Source organism: Balaenoptera acutorostrata, chromosome 2 (genome assembly GCF_949987535.1).
Source record: "Balaenoptera acutorostrata chromosome 2, mBalAcu1.1, whole genome shotgun sequence".
NCBI classification, from domain to species: domain Eukaryota; kingdom Metazoa; phylum Chordata; class Mammalia; order Artiodactyla; family Balaenopteridae; genus Balaenoptera; species Balaenoptera acutorostrata.
The window spans coordinates 60,512,968-60,530,614 of record NC_080065.1 but is presented as its reverse complement, the minus strand read 5'-3'; the positions used below and the strand labels follow the sequence as shown (position 1 = coordinate 60,530,614).

At 34.7% G+C, this 17,647-nt stretch overlaps 1 protein-coding gene across 2 annotated transcripts in view; it reads right to left on the bottom strand.

Annotated features, from left to right (window-relative positions):
- FCHO2 (FCH and mu domain containing endocytic adaptor 2) overlaps nucleotides 1–17,647 on the bottom strand; it is a 113,452-nt gene that overhangs the window by 77,872 nt on the left and 17,933 nt on the right. For both annotated transcript variants that reach the window (XM_057541651.1, XM_057541652.1), the window contains exons 3-5: nucleotides 7,033–7,107; nucleotides 3,939–4,080; nucleotides 3,696–3,848 (exon numbers count right to left, since the gene is read on the bottom strand). In XM_057541651.1, coding sequence (XP_057397634.1) covers nucleotides 3,696–3,848; nucleotides 3,939–4,080; nucleotides 7,033–7,107 — 370 coding nt within the window. The remainder of the gene's footprint in view (nucleotides 1–3,695; nucleotides 3,849–3,938; nucleotides 4,081–7,032; nucleotides 7,108–17,647) is intronic.

Below are 17,647 nucleotides of genomic sequence, written 5' to 3'. Positions count from 1 at the left end.
AGCTACATTTCTTCTCATAAACAAAAGATTGGCCTTAATAGATTACCTACTGATAACGAAATAAATCCTACATTTTATTCATTTCCTTAGCATTATAAATAAGTTTTCTGATGTACTACCAGAAATATTTCTGTTTAAGTGTCTATAATTTTTATAGTAAACTCCTATGAATCAAATACATACACATAAAATAAGTACTTTGTCATAGTCCACAAATATGAGTAACTTCCAAATGGTGCTTTATAAAAATAAGCGTTTGTGAATGAAGATGAGAAGCATACTATGTCATAATAGCCAATAAGTATTTATGTTTTCAAGTTCACCAAAGGAAAAACAGTTCAAAGATCTATGTTTTAAAAAAATCTACATTCATGTTAATAAAGAGTTTATTTATTACAGGCCAAAATAAATTATTTACTTAGGCTTGGATTTGAATATATATAAATCAGAGACCCATTAACACATCTAATATCACAAGCAAAGATATCACCTCTGAGCAGAACAATTAGAAGAAAGCACCCCTTCCTCTTCTTTTCTTTTGGCTGATTTAGAAGATTTAGACTATACTTCTATTCTCTCAGTAATTAATGCTTAATGTTCATGCTTGACTACTACTAATTCTAATATACCATTAATTGTAACACACACCATTATCCTGTGTACCACTGAAACAGAAAAATACTGTCAAACCATGAAATAATGCTTTCTTATCACTTAAAATTTTTATTTTAGACTTTTAAAAGAGCTCTTCTAGACTTACTCAGAAGTAGATTTTTATTCTTGTGTGATACAGAATTAAAAAGAAAGCAAAATGAACCTTCGAGATACTCCTGAATCTTTTTTCACAGTCAGATTCTGACCCTTCTCAGTTACTTCCAATTCAGGGACTGTTGAGGTCTCTTTTTTTCCCCACATAGTATTATCTTCAGTGTCACCAAAAGCATTACTGACAGAGCATTTCTTAAAAGTGCTCCACTATCATCTCCAGATTTTCTTCCAAACATTGGTGCTCACATTTTCTTGATCTTACCAGGTCTCAGCAAAAGGTTTTCAGACAACAATCAGAACTAATCCTTCCTCAATGCTCTTAAAGTGGTCTGTTAATTGAAACATCAAAGTGTTGCAGTTGTCCAATCATGCCACCAGGTATATAACAACCAAGTTCACAGAGGTAGTGAAACTACACCACAAATGCCACCGTGCCAACAATGATTATATGATACTATCATTTGATGATGCATTCTGATTTCAGAGATGTGAGGAAAAAGATATACCCGGTAGCTTTTAATATTCTCTTTTTCTCTGGTGGCTCGTTCTGAATTTATCTTTATTTAATCTGCTTAATACCAAGAATGTACTTTTGATCTAAGAAATCCTGAGTTTTTTAAATTCTGAAATATTCTGATCTGTTAACTCTTCAAATATTACCTGTCTACCATCCTCTCCATTTTTTTTTCTTCTGAAATCCACATCAGATGAATGTTGGTAACCTTTATTCTCTGTACTATGTTATGGGTGAGTGCCCAAATTCAATCTTTCACTATATCAGCTCTAAAGTTTGTCTTCTCTGTTGCTTTTTTTAAAATTTCAATAACCATATATTTCACCGCCAAGTTTTCTAGTTAGCTGTTTTCCCATCTACTAGATCTTATTTCATTATCTCTCTCAATTTCTTTAATATACATTTATATTCATTTGCATATCTGAACATCCTCAACATACACGAACGTTTCTGATCATCTATTTTATAAACCTAAATTTTATTTGGAGTGAATTCTTATTCTAATTGTTAAATTTATTGCCATCTGTCTTAGCAGAGGTGTCCCCTGCTTTTCAAAAGTTTGTCTTACAAGTTTGTTTACTTTGCTTTTACAAAAGAATTATATTAGTTCCTGTTTTCACGAACTGAAAAACATTCAAGGAGGATTTTCACTTTTACAAAAACAGGTACAAGAAAAATAGCATTCGGCGTTTGTTTTGCAGGAGCCGTTACAGAGGCAGCGCACACCCTGAGAGGCGGTGAGAGTGGCACCGCCAAGCTCCTTCCCAGGATCTACACTCAGCATCGGTCGCCAAGGCTTTGAACTGTGTCTGTAAGCATCTGTGCTTTATCTCAATTTATTTTGTGCATGCATTAGCAAGATGTGTTCTAAGGTACTTGCTTCTCTGCTTACACCATTTTGGCTTATGAAAGGTTTCACAGGAACACTCTACTGTTGTATAGCAGGGAAAGTTATATTAGATTTCTTAAGATGTGCTTTTGCTCATTTCAGGTGGGAGGGTTCTTGTTTTTTCCCCTCTCTCTTCTCTCTCTCCCTCCATCAGTGATGCTGGAAAACTCTATAGAATACAAGGTAAACATCACCTCCTAGAATTGTGTTATATTCTATCATTTATGCTCACCCATCCCCATTTAGCAGTTTCAGGTTATCTCCTGCCAGCCCTCCAAGGCCCCAATTTAGTATCAGTCTTATAAAGGTAGCTTTTAATTAATTCCCTGGAAAAATATAGGGGATATGATCGAAACAGTCATGAACTGGTTCCTTGGCCTGACTGCCAGTCAGAACTGCATCCTTAAGCCCCAACTTCCAATAATGCTTTAGCCCTTCAGCAGCTCAACAGTCTTTTTTCACTACTTATAGTATCACCAAGTGAGTGGGGTTCCTTGGGCTTCATCTCAAGTGGGGAATATTTAGTCCCCTTTATCACACAAGAGCTAAATTCCACTGCCTAACTTAGGACTTAGGGTCCAACAACCCTGCATAATCAATCTCTACATGCCCTTTTGAGTTTCTGTTCCATTTCTGGTTCATTATGAAGATATTATTCTTCTTTTTGGAGCATGTTATTTTGCTTTATTTTCCTTTTTTATATTTTATTCTTAACTGCTATGCCTGGAATGAAGAGCGTTTTAAAATCATGAACTTACTGTGCCTCATTTTTTACCCCCTCCCAATTTTTATTTATTGCACAAAACACTAAAGGAAATATATTACCCCAAATTCCATCGACTGTTTTGATTTTTCCAGATGCTCTTCTAGTTTTTGCCTATGTATATACACTTTTATAATTATTATAATTGCAACATAATTACAGTTGTTTTTTTTTTACTGGCTATTTCAAATATTCTACAAACTTTCAAAATTATCACTCCCTATGGCTGATTCTTAAATGATATATACCACATCAAACAAGTGGATGGTTAAACTGTTTTGAAAGGGGAAAAAAATCTACTTTCAATCAAAATGAGAGTTGGGGAAAGGGTTGTGGTTTACCACAATACTACATACATGGGCTCAAAGTCAGCAATAAATCACCCACAACATACATTTAAAGTTTATCTCAAGTAACTATTGCCTTGTTAAATCTACCAAAGTCTTGCTTTAAAAAAATTTTTACCTCATTATTAAATCTTACACAAAGCAGCATCTCATCAATTATCTTATAAAAAATATCCTGCACATGTGTCACCGATGTAAAGAAATCATTCCTTTTTATGTATTTGCTAATCTATCTACCATATACAACATATTTTGTAAACCTACTTCTGTTTCACTTAGGTAAATCACTAACACTCAGAGGCACAGTGACTTCATCTTTAATATGAGATCATTCTTGAGTGTTTGAAGATTAAATGCAGTCTTGTATTTGAAAATGCTTTGAAACCACAGAGGTATTATTTTTATTACGATTACCTTTTCTATTTCTCTTTGTGTAGCTCCTTCCTTTTTCAAACGTTCCTGTTCTACACATTTGGCATTGTAATTTTCCTTGGATTTCTGGAGGGCCTGAGTTATACTCTGAATGGTTTGAACAGCTTCCAGAGTTCCTGCAACTTCTTCTTTAGTCTGTTTGGTATGAAATGATTCATCAAAATGACAGAACTACAAAGCATTCAATATCTGACCAATCAATCCTTTAACAAGGAAAACTGATACCTTTTTATGCGATTTTACTTGTTCTTCTCCATACTTCTGAACTTCTTTTATTAATTCTTGTAATTTTCTAACAAGATCCAAGTGACAATTTGCTAATTTCTCTGTAGATGTTTTGAACACATCCCACACTGGTGCAAATGTTCTAAAGCAAAGAAAACATGGGAATAATTTACTAAAAGGAAAAAAAAGTCTAAGGCTCCAAAATAGAACCAATGGAAATAATGTTATATTCAGTAATTTTAATTAGTCAAAAGATGAGATTAAATTAAATCACAAATGAAACGACTGACAGCCTGGCCTTGACTTTTTTTTTAATCCTTGGTTAATTACTTAAAATATTTCTATACCTCAGATACAGAGAAATGAGTTAACTCATATCACAGGTCTGGCCATGACCCTCCCTTAATTATAACGTGTCATTTTCTGAGTTGATGTGGTTATTTAGATTTGTATCAGAAGCCTTTCTAATCACTGTCTACTGTTTAAAACTAACTTATTATCAAATCTAAATTTTAGACTCTTCAGTGCTCCATTTAAAATGCTTCATCAAAAATAAAAGCTCCTGCGAATTCCCTGGCAGTCCAGTGGTTAGGACTCCATGCTTCCAATGCAGGGTCACAGGTTCGATCCCTGGTCGGGGAACTAAGATCCCGCGTGCCTGCGGTGCGGCCAAAAAAAACAAATAAATAAAATTAAAAAAATAAAAGCTCCTCTGAATTTAAACATGCAAAAGTCAAATTTGCACATGATTTTTTAAGTGCCTAAATCATTAAAATTCATTTAAGAATTATTTTAAAACTGTTATCTGAAACTTTGTTTCATATTTTACCCAGGTACTTCAACAAACACTAACAGAGTCCCCTTTCTACTACACTTGGTATAGAACGTATGACATACTTTCCTACCACTTCCTCTCAACATTGAGAATTTAATATTTTCAACAGGTTCAAGTACTTCCAAGAGTTACTACATTATAATATTTTGAATAATACTTAGGATGCCAAAGGTTAGTTTAAACTAATTTGGTCAGTAGGGAATGATATAAGAATAATTTTATCCTATGCTTTCCTCAGGTACTTCCTCAGAGATTTTCAACAGCACTTGCTTTGCTCTATGATAAAACAAAAACAAATAGCAACAATGATCACTAACGCAAGACGGTAGAGAAAGAAATTACTTATCCTAATATGTACTCTGTGCCAATTACTGCATTTCCTACCCAGTAGGAAAGCTAACTGACAACAATCACTTTAAGCAATAACAAAAAGTTCAAAGAGAATAATTAAAATACTTAAATAGGACTGTTCGGATTAGATCTTACCTCACACTTTTAAATCTCATCAGCACTAAATGTGGCAAGTAGTTAGATGGAAAATTCTGAGAGAAAAAAGGACACCTGAAAAGTATCCACTCACTACAGCACCAAAATACATGTACATCACTTCATGTAAACCTGATACATGATAGTCTAGACTTTACAAAACAGGTAAGATGAGAGTGTCCCTTTACTTTACTCAAGGATTATTTACACTGAAAGGAGGTTCAACATAAGATTTCTTTAAATACAGGTTTCTTTAAGGAATTTCAAGTATCATTCCATTTTTTACAGTTTGACATACACAACTTTTTTCTGGTCAGGTAATACAAGTTAATGTACAATGAGCACTAAGAACGGAAACTGACCAATCCAAAATATGTTTAAATGCAACTAAATACAGAAAGATAAAATTCAATTCTTGCCTAAATATGCATCAGTAAACAAAAACATTAATATTTAAAATCTTTATAATCTTAAGTAACAACACTAACACAAAAAATAAAATATCACCTATTATTCATGAAAGGTACATATTCCAAAGACAGAAATGTTTTCAGTAACTTTATTAGAAAACACATGTTTTTTTCTACCTCCCACCTGGTAACTAAAAATAAGAATTTCCTATATTAAAACCATGGCCTCATACTGAGTGAAGTAAGTCAGACACACAAAGACAAATATCATATGATATTGCTTATATGTGGAATCTAAAAAAAAGGGGGGGGTACAAATGAACTTATTTACAAAACAGAAATGGAGTCATGGATATAGAAAACAAACTTACGGTTCCCAAGGGATGAGGGGGAGGAGAGATAAATTGGGAGATTGGGACTGACCTATACACTCTACTATATATAAAACAGATAACTAACAATAGCCTGCTGAATAGCACAGGGAACTCTACTCACTACTTTGTAATGGTCTACATGGGAAAAGAATCTTTAAAAAAACAAAAACAAAAACAGAAGTAGAGTCACAGATGTAGAAAACAAACTTATGGTTACCAGGGGATGGGGTGAGAGGGGGAGAACTGGGAGATTGGGATTGACGTATACATACTAGTATATCTAAAATAGATAACTAATAAGAACCTATTGTATAGCACAAGGAACTTTACTCAATACTCTGTAATGGCTTACTTGGGAAAAGAATCTAAAAAAAAGAGTGGATATTTGTATATGTATAACTGACTCACTTTGCTGTATACCTGAAACTAATACAACATTGTAAATCAACTCTACTCCAATAAAAAGTTTTTAAAAATAATAAATATTTCTAAAATATCAATCATACTGGAAACCTAAAAGAATGAGTATATGAAAGAAAAATAAATTATTTGTTAAAAAAAAAAACCAAAACCATGGTCAATTGGTTGAAGCTAGCTTCTGTTATTCCAGTTACTTTCTGGCCCTTCTACTGTGGTCAATAAAGAAGAAATTATGTTTTAGAAGAGGCACGTCTACATGGAGGAGTTAGAAACAGGAGGCTGCCAGAAAAGTGAGGAGAGATATGGAAAAAAGAAGGAAGAATGAAGTTGTATTGTGTAGTTTAATAAAGGGAAAAAAGTAAGTTTCATTTACTTTGTGTTAACTGATTCAGCAAATTCAATTATACTTTCTATCAAGTTGAGAATATATTCACATATAGATGCATTTTAAATAAACACATTATATATTATTAAATTTATGAACTATTTTATCCTTAATGGGAACCTACTATTCTCATAAACTTTGCCTAAATCAACATTGAAAGAGTTCTTCAAAGAAATTAACTCACCCAAGTTGTGAATAATTGCTTGCAGATTTTGCTAGTTTTGTCATTGACCTGGAGTACGCCTCTTCTATTGTAGCTCTGTTAAATCAAATTTCCATATTATAATAGCTCTTGTTTAATGACCAAACACATAGTAAAATTATTAAAATACAGTCTCAACTGTAGAAACAAAAAGATAACTCAAAGTATATGTTAAAAATAAGTAGGTATGGGGCTTCCCTGGTGGCACAGTGGTTGAGAATCTGCCTGCCAATGCAGGGGACACGGGTTCGAGCCCTGGTCTGGGAAGATCCCACATGCCGCGGAGCGACTAGGCCCGTGAGCCACAATTACTGAGCCTGTGCATCTGGAGTCTGTGCTCTGCAACAAGAGAGGCCGCGATAATAAGCCCGTGCACCGCAATGAAGAGTGGCCCCCACTTGCCGCAACTAGAGAAAGCCCTCGCACAGAAACGAAGACCCAACACAGCCATAAATAAATAAATAAATAAATAAAAATTTAAAAAAAAAAAAAAATAAGTAGGTATGTGGTCATGAATTTCTGGCTTATCTTTAAATGGCCTTTGTGCACATCTACTTAAAGAATTAGTCTGGTATAGAACTAAAATAATGTATTGATATACCACCAAAAAAACTTTAGTGAAGTCACTCCTCTTCTTTAGTATCAGTGGTTATCAGAACAGGAAGTACAAAAATACTGTTTCTTGCATTCTCTCTATATACAAACTGATTCAGTATGAAAGTCATTTGTGTTTAATATTTCCTTGGTGTATTTAATATAGTTTTATTATTCTTTAACATTGTGAATTCATTATTATGCACATTTAATGGAACAAGAGATTGAGGACAGTCATTTGCACAAAACTAAGTATGAATTATTAGCAAGTCTGAGATCCTGAACTTCAATACTTAATCTAGTCTGCGATTAGATCTAAAACACTAACAAGTATTTCACACTAGGATACTGTGTTTTATATAACTGCTATTCAGCATACAGAATTTTAGGCTAAAAAAATTGAAACATTAAATATAGAATAGAAAAAATTTTTCCTATAGGCGCATTACAAATGAAAAATATGACGTTGTCTTGGCCTTCATAACACTACAAAAATTAAGTTCTATCTTACCTCTCCCATAATGACCCTGTCCCTTCTCAATCTGTGCTACCCTTAACAAAGAAACAGTCTACAACCACCACTGCCTTCCAGTTACTTTGATAGCTTCAACTAACATTCTGAGATCAACAAATCCAGATCTCCACCCTGCTCTTGAAGCAAATCATCTGTTTAATATCTAAATGCCTCAAGCATAAGTCGAGCTAGACATCTTAATCATCTCAAGCTCAGAATATCCAAACTAAGCTTATCTCCAGACTCTTCCCCAACCCCACAAAAGCTAGCTCTTTAACAAAAAGCAACTATTAACAGTAACTGCCTCTCACTGATGGCACTGTGATATTTTTCTGCTCCTTTAAACTTTTGTGTGTCTTTTTAATATACTATATTACAAGGGTAGTACTTTGATACTTTTTAGAAAGTTAATACAGAAATAGTATCTCAATGAATAAGTTTAACAGCAAGGAAGAAATGGTTCATTTCCAGTACTAGTAAATTGATCCAAAAACCTTCCAATGAGAAAATGAGAAAAAGCTGGAGAGGTGGGGGGTGTGCCTAAAAGGCATCAGAGAACTAAAGAGGCAGTTAAGAATCAGCAGGCCAAGACCCAAGAGAAGGCTATCCAGAGAAGAGAGACAGAGAGGTAGGGCAGCTTTTCCCTTGGGGCATCTACAAGCAGCAGCTGATCCTGAGAAGCGGAGCAAAGCCTCACAAGGTAAGGGAGACAAAACTAGCTTCAGACTTGCCAAAGGTGGGAAGCATGGAAAATCCCATACCCTTTAAACTGAGACTCAAAGAGTAAGGATATAAGGAGTTAAGGACGAACCGTAAGTAGGCAAGCTCTCAAAGGGACTGCAAATATTATCTTTTCAAACTGATATTGGATCCTGCGTGGTTGTCTTACATACATTCATACAACCACCAGGTACATAAGGAAACGATGAACCACCAGCGGAAGCAAATTTAACAATGTTCCACACGCTAAGATTATAAAGCTTAGACTTTATGAGTTTATGCATTATGTTCAAGGAGCCAGTCGATTAAATCAAGAATTTCACTAGAGAGCTAGAAATCATTTTTCAAAAGTGGGGGAAAGCACAGCAAATTTGAAAAAAATATAAATTCTATATCTGAAAAATACAATAACCAAAATTAGTATCTCAGTGGATGCAGTTTAACTGTAGATTCAATACACTGCAGTGAGACATAAACTAGAGAGAGGTGAGAAGATCTATTCTGGATTAAAACTCAGTGAAACATAAACTAGCATAACATGGTAAATCAACTATACTCCAATAAAAATTAATTAAAAAAAGAAAAAAAGTTCAGTGAAACAAAAGAATGGAAAACAGAGAAGAGAAATAAAAGACAAAGGACAGAGCAAAAAGGTCTAACATAAAGTGTAAAGAAAGTAAGAATGGGTCAGAAGAAATATATATTTGCAGAGATAATGACAGAGAATTTTCCAAAACTGACCACAGATATCAAACCACAGGTTCAAGTAGCCCAACAAACCCTACGAGGATAAATAAAAAGGTATGTACATCTGGTCACATCATAGTAAAACTGCTGAAAGTCAAAGACAAAAGGAAAATCTTAAAAGCAGCTAAACCTTTCCCACCACCAAACGTTACCTTCAAAGGAACAATAATTAGCCTGATAGCTAACGTCTCAACAGTAGATAATGCAATGGTCTTCAAAGAATTTTTTTTTAATCTAGTAAAATGCAGAACTATAAAATTCCTAGAAAATAACATAGGAGAAAACTTAGATGACCTTGGGTATGGTGATGTCTTTTTAGATAGAACACTGTAGACATGATTTATGAAAGAAATCATTGATAAGCTGGACTTCATTAAAATTAAAAACTTCTGCTCTGTGAAAGATGATGTCAAGAAAATAAGAGGACAAGCCACAGACTGGGAGAAATTATTTGCAAAAGACAAATGAGAAAAAGAAATGTTATCCCAAATATACACAGACCTCTTAAAACTCAACAATAAGAAAACAAAGAACCTGATTAAAAAATGGGCCAAAAACTTTGACAACTCACCAAAGATGATATACAGATGACAGATAAGCATGTGAAAAGATGCTCCACATCATATGTCATCAGGGAAATGCAAATTTAAACAAGATACCGCTACATACCTATTAGAATGGCCAAAGTCTGGAACACTGACAACACCAAATACCAGTAAGGATGTGGAGCACCAGAAATTCTCATTCATTGCTGGTGAGAATGCAAAGTGATACAGCCACTTTGGAAGACAGTTTGGCAGTTTCTTACAAAACTAAACTTATTCGTACCCTACAATCTAGGAATTGTGTTCTTTCCTATATACTCAGAGGAGTTGAAAACTTATGTTCACACAAAAACACGCACATGTATGTTTATAGCAGCTTTATTCATAACTGCCAAAACTCAAAAGCAACCAAGATGTCCTTCAGTAGATGAATGGATAGATGATGGATAAATAATTCATATCCAGACAACAGAATATTATTCAGCATATTACTAAGTGAAAGAAGCCAACCTGAAAATGCTATTACATACTGTATGATTCCAACTACGGCTGACCTTTGAAAAACATGGGTTTGAACTGTGCGGGTCCACTTATACACAGATTTTTTTTCAACAAATACATACTATAGTACTAAATGGTCCACAGTTGGTTGAATCCACGGATACAGAACTGCAGATATGAAGTGCCCACTGTAAAGTTATATACAGATATTCGACTGCACAGAGGGTTGGCACCCCTAACCCCTGTGCTATTTAAGGGTCAACTACATGACATTCTGGAAAAGGCAAAACTATGGAGACATTAAAACAGAGCACAGACGATTCTAGGACAGTGAAAATACTCTGCAAAGTATTATAATGATGGATATATGTCATCATACATTTGACCAACCCATAGAATGTATAACACCAAGAGTGAACCCCAAGGTAAACGATGGATTTTGGGTGATGAGGATGTATCAATGCAGGTTCATCCTTGGTTAAAAAAAAAAGGTACCATTCTGGTGAGTAATGTTGATAATGGGGGAGGCTATGCGTGTCTGGGGGCAGGGGACATATGGAAAATCTCTGTACCTTCCTCTCAATTTTGTTGTAAACCTAAAACTGCTCCAAAAAAAAATGACTTTAAAAAAAACCTACCAACTAGAATTCCATACCCAGAAAAAATATAAATGAAAGCAAACCCCTAATAAAATAACAGATCTAGGTGATGAGCATCAATGGCTACTAACATCACAAAAGATATATAACCAGATATTATATGCCTCTGATGGAAGTACACACCACCGCCGATGAAGTATTCTTGTCAAAATATTGAACTGAGGGCTTCCCTGGTGGCGCAGTGGTTGAGAATCTGCCTGCCAATGCAGGGGACACGGGTTCGAGCCCTTGTCTGGGAAGATCCCACATGCCATGGAGCAACTGGGCCGTGCGCCACAACTACTGAGCCTGTGCGTCTGGAGCCTGTGCTCCGCAACAAGAGAGGCCGCGATAGTGAGAGGCCCGCGCACCGCGATGAAGAGTGGCCCCCGCTTGCCGCAACTAGAGGAAGCCCTCGCACAGAAACGAAGACCCAACACAGCCAAAATAAATAAATAAATAAATAATAATTAAAGGTGCTAATAATTTAAAAGAAAAAAAAATATTGAACTGAATTTGATCTAGTTGCTACATTCAAATAACAATTTATAAGAAATATAGGAGTAAAGGAAAATGTTAAATAAAACTATGAATATGCAATTAGCATATTCCAGGATTTGGGACCCGCTATAGAACAAATAATTTGGTTTCTTAAACAAAAAAAAAAGTAAGGAAGGAGTGAGGAGAACTACAGATTAAGAGACTCAAAAATCATATCAATTAAACATAGTGTATAACTCTTGCTGGGATCTTGATTAGAGGAAATCAATTATGTGTATCGTGTGTATATATGGCAATTGAGAAAAAGTGAGCACTGACTGGTATTTGGTGATATTAGGAATTAATACTACATCTTTAGATAAGGTAACATACTGTGGTTATGTTTTTTAAACAGCCCTTATTTTTCACAGACACGACTGAAATGCTAATGGATGAAATGCAATGTTTCTGAATCTGAGATCCACTTTATAACAATTCAAGAGTAGTGGTATGGGACTTCCCTGGTGGCACAGTGGGTAAGAATCCGCCTGCCAGTGCAGGGGACACGGGTTCGAGCCCTGGTCCGGGAAGATCCCACATGCCGCAGAGCAACTAAGCCCGTGCGCCACAACTACCGAGCCTGTGCTCTGGAGCCTGCGAGCCACAACTACTGAGCCCGCGAGCCACAACTACTGAAGCCCGTGCACCTAGAGCCCATGCTCTGCAACAAGAGAAGCCACTGCAATGAGAAGCCCACGCACCGCAACGAAGAGTAGCCTCCACTTGCTGTAACTAGAGAAAGCCCGTGCGCGGCAACGAAGACCCAACGCAGCCAAAATTAAATAAAATAAATAAATTTTTTTAAAAATGATTAAAAAAAAAAAAAAGAGTAGTGGTATGGAACAGACGGAACAAGCCTGGCCATGATTTGACAATGTTGAAACTCAGTGACTGCAACATGGAAGTTCATTACATTAAGTTCTTAACTTCTGAGTAAGTTTTATATATGTTTTAACGTGCCCATAATAAAAAGTTTTTTAAATAAAGATAAATTAAAGATATGATCAGACTAACAAAAATTGATAATTCATCACCAGAAAATCCACATTAAGGAATATTAAAAGATGTTTTTTAAAGAGAAGAAAAATGATCCAGGACAAAATATCAGAGAAAAAGTAAATAATTTTAATAAATCTAAAAAATGACTATATAGGGACTTGCCTCGTGGCACAGTGGTTAAGAATCCGCCTGCCAGTGCAGGGGACATGGGTTTGATCCCTGCTCCGGGAAGATTCAACATGCTGCGGAGCAACTAAGCCCGTGCACCACAACTACTGAGCCTGCGTGCCACTGAAGCCCATGCACCTAGAGCCCGTGCTCCTCAACAAGAGAAGCCCACGCACCACAATGAAGAGTAGCCCCCACTTGCCGCAACTAGAGAAAACCCGCATGCAGCAACGAAGACCCAACACAGCCAAAAAAGAAAAAAAAAGAAAAAATTCTCTGGCCTGCAGACCTGTCCATAGGATCAAGCTGCATATTTAAAAAAAAAAAAAAAAAAAAAAGAAACACATACATAAGTATCTATGGATGTAATAATTTGACGTCAGGGAACTGTTTTAAACAAGACTGTCAAAATACTAAAAACCGCTGAAACTATATTATAGTTCATTACTTAGTGGTTTGTAATACTTTCTCTATTTTTTTGGCTAAGTTTGAAATTTTTCAAATAAAAAGCTAAAGAAACACACAACAAAAATGGCATATAAGTGTATATTTCCAAAATAAAAAGTGTTTTAAAAATAGAAAACTTTTAATTTCCAGAGTAAAAAGTTAAACACACACACACACAAATGGCATATAAAGCATGTAAGTCAGGAGGTGGTAGTATTCTCAGGTTCCTGCATTTTCAGGAAGATGATAAAAGTACCAATTATTATTAGAAATTAATGCATCAAGGAGATATGTTATAATCTCTAGGATAACCACTAAAAGAATGAGGCTATTACTGCTAAGGTGATAGAAGAAAAAAAATTAATAGAATAAAAGAAAAATTTTTAAGGCCAAAAGGCAAGAATGAGGAGGACAAAATATAAAACAAGTAGGATAAATAGAAAAAAAAATACTAAAATACTAAAGGGGTTAGCAAACTGCAGCACCATCAGCAAATCTAGCCAATTGTTTGTCTTCATAAATAAAGATTAGAATACATCCATGCTCATTTATTTACATGTTGGTTACAGCTGCTTTTGTACTAAAAGAACAGAGCTGAATAGTTGCAACAGAGACCAGACCACACACAAAGCCTTTACACAAAAAGTTTGACAACCTCTGACACAACAAATTTGAACCCAAATATATCTGCAAATATACTGTATGTAAAGGACTAAATGCTCCAATTAAAGAATAAAGATTGTGAAAATGGCTTTAAAAACAAGAGAGAAACATATCTACACCACAAGAACACAGCTAAGGAAAAAAATGCAAACACTATGCAAACACTAACCAAAAGCAAACAGATGACACTTTAATAACAACAAAGAAGACTTCAAGGCAAAAAACACTGCTAGAGATATAAAAGGACACTGCAGAATGAATGGAAAAAAAAGTTCAATTCACCTTAAGATGTCATAGTTCTAAATTTCTATCCATCTACTAACATGGCCCCAAATATATAAAGCAAAAATTGGCAGAACTACATGGATGAACATTCACAATCAATAAGAAAGGTTTTCAAAAAAAAAAAAAAGATTTTCAAAACAGCTCTTTCAGGAACTGATAAAATGAGCAGGATTAAAAACAAAAACCAGTGAGGATAAGCTTAGAGTTGAACAACAGAATTCACAAACTTAACCATAATAAATACATATAGAACTCAATACCCAACAGATGCAAAATATTTTCAGGTACATAGAGATATTTAGTAAACTGACTCTACCCTGGTCCATAAACCAAGTGTCAACAAATTTCAAAACATTGAAATCATACAGGTATGTTCTCTAATCACAATGCAATTAAGCTTGAAATCAACAGGAATATACCTTTAAAAATCAACACATATTTGGAAATTAAGAAATGCACTTCTAAATAACCCACAGAGGTAAGAAAGAAAACACAATGAAACTTTAAAAATTTAAACAAAGTATAATGAAAATCCTATTTCTCAAAACTAGTGGAGTACAACAAAAGCTATGCTTGAGAGAAATTTATAGAGTTAAATGAATATGTCAGAAAAGAAAAAAAGTTGAAAATCATTAAGTTAAGCATCCATCCCCCAAAATTTAAAGAACAGAAAACTGAACACAAAGTTGAAGGAAATAAAGAAGTTAATGAAACAGAATATAAATATATAAAAAGAGAAGATCAACAAAATCCATAATTGGTTCTTTGTACAAACTATTAAAAACAACAAACATCAAATGAGACTGATCATGAAAAAGGGAGAAGGAACAAATAACCAATATCAGGAATAAAAAGTGGGACGTCAGTACGGATCCTGTAGACATTTTTATAAGTTCATTGAAGAATATTAAGAATAACTTTTTGCCAATAAATTTGAAAATTTACATGAGATAGAAAAACTCCTTAAAATATAACTTATCAAACTCACAGAAGAGCTGCAATATCTGAATAGTCCTGTAACTATTTAAAAAATTAAATATGTGATTTAAAACCTTCCTACAAAGACAGTTTCAAGCCCAGATGGATTTACCGGAAATTCTATAAAACACATAAGGAAGAAACTATAATCCCCCACAAATTTTTACAGAGAATACAAAAATAGGGTATACTCCCCAACTCATTTTATGAAGCCAACAAACCTTGATTAGTAAAACATAAGAAGGATATTTAGAGAAAGGAAATTTTCAGGCCAATCTCACTGATAAATACAGATGCAAAGATAAGAAATAAAATAGTAGCAAACTGTTCTACTAATGTATAAAAATGATAATACATCTCCACAAAGTTTGGTTTATACCAGGAAAGGGAAGTTAGTTTAACATTCAAAATTCAACGTAATTCAGACTAACAAAAGAAAACAAAAGAAAGAAAACATCCATTCATGATTTTTTTAGAAAGGAAAACAAAAGCCTTACCAAAATAGTATGTAGAATTTCCATAATCTGATAAATAGCAGGGAAAAAAACTAGAATAAATATTTAAGAGTGAAATGTGAGACTGGGAACAAGATAAGGATGCCTATCATCACCATTTCTATTCAGCATTACACTGCAGGTATTTGCCAGGGCCATAAGAAAAAGAAATAAAAGGTATAAAAAGGTATTAAAAAGGGAGAGATAAAACTGTCATTTTCACAAGATGATTGCACACACAGAAAATCCAAAAGAATGTACAGATAAATAAAATTACCAGAATAGGGCTTCCCTGGTGGCGCAGTGGTTGAGAGTCTGCCTGCCAATGCAGGGGACACGGGTTCGGGCCCTGGTCTGGGAAGATCCCACATGCTGCGGAGCAACTGGGCCCGTGAGCCACAATTGCTGAGCCTGCGCGTCTGGAGCCTGTGCTCCGCAACAAGAGAGGCCGCGATGGTGAGAGGCCCGCGCACCACGATGAAGAATGGCCCCCACTTGCCGCAACTGGAGAGAGCCCTCACACAGAAACGAAGACCCAACACAGCCATAAATAAATAAATAAATAAATAAATAAAATATTTAAAAAATACTTAAAAAAAAAAAAATTACCAGAATAAACAAGAATCGCCAGGCTGCTGGACAACATATAAAACTCAAACGCATTTACGTAAGTTTGCAACACATAACTGACAAGCTGCTTTTATCTAGAATATATAAAGAATTCCTTCAATTTATTTTTTAAAAGGAAGAAGAAAACCAGAAAAATAGGCAAAAGATGAAGAGATACTTCATGAAAGAAAAGATGCAAATGGCCAATAAACATATGAAAGGATGTTCAATCTCATTATTCATCAGGGAAACACAAATTAAAACCACAATGAGAGAGCACTACTCATCAGAATGGCTCAAATTAAAGGACAGACAAAACCTAGTGTTGATGAGGACATGCAGCAACTGGAACTCTCCAACAAGGCTGCTGTTGGTGTAAATTGGTACAACCACCTTGGAAAATTCTTTGGCATTAACTACTAGAGTTGAACATACACATGCTCTAGGACCTGGCAATTCTACTCCAGGGTAAATCACTAATATAAATACGTGTATACCGAGACACGTGTGCAAGAATATTCAAAGCAGTATTACTTGTAACAGTAAAAAACTGGTAACATCCCAAATGTCTGTCAACAGTAGTAGATAAATACATTTAGTAAATTTACATAATTTAATATTAAACAGCATTGTAAATAAATTATACTAAATTCAACACAAATCTCACAAAAGTGCTGAGTAACAGGAGTCAGAAAAAATATCTACTCTATGATTAAACTGATACACTCATTACAAAGTTCAAAAAATAGCTACAACTAACTTCCTTCAACAGATAAATAAATTATAATATATCCATAAAAGGAATACTACTCAATAACAAAAAAGAATGAATTAATGACACATGCAACAACATGGACCAATCTCAAAATAATTATACTGAGTGAAAGCACTGGACAACCAAGTATATCCTATATGATTCCATTTATATAAAATTCTAGAAAATGCAAACTAACCTAAGTGTCGAAAGCAGATGAGTAGTTGCTTACGGATGGGGGGGGGACAGAAGGGAGGAATTACAAAGGAGAGATGAACATGTTCACTATCTTGATTGTGGTGATGGTCATGAGTGCATGCATATGTCAAAATGTATGAAATTGTACACTTTAAATATGTGAGCATATTGTGTGTTAATTATACCTCAATAAAGCTGTAGGG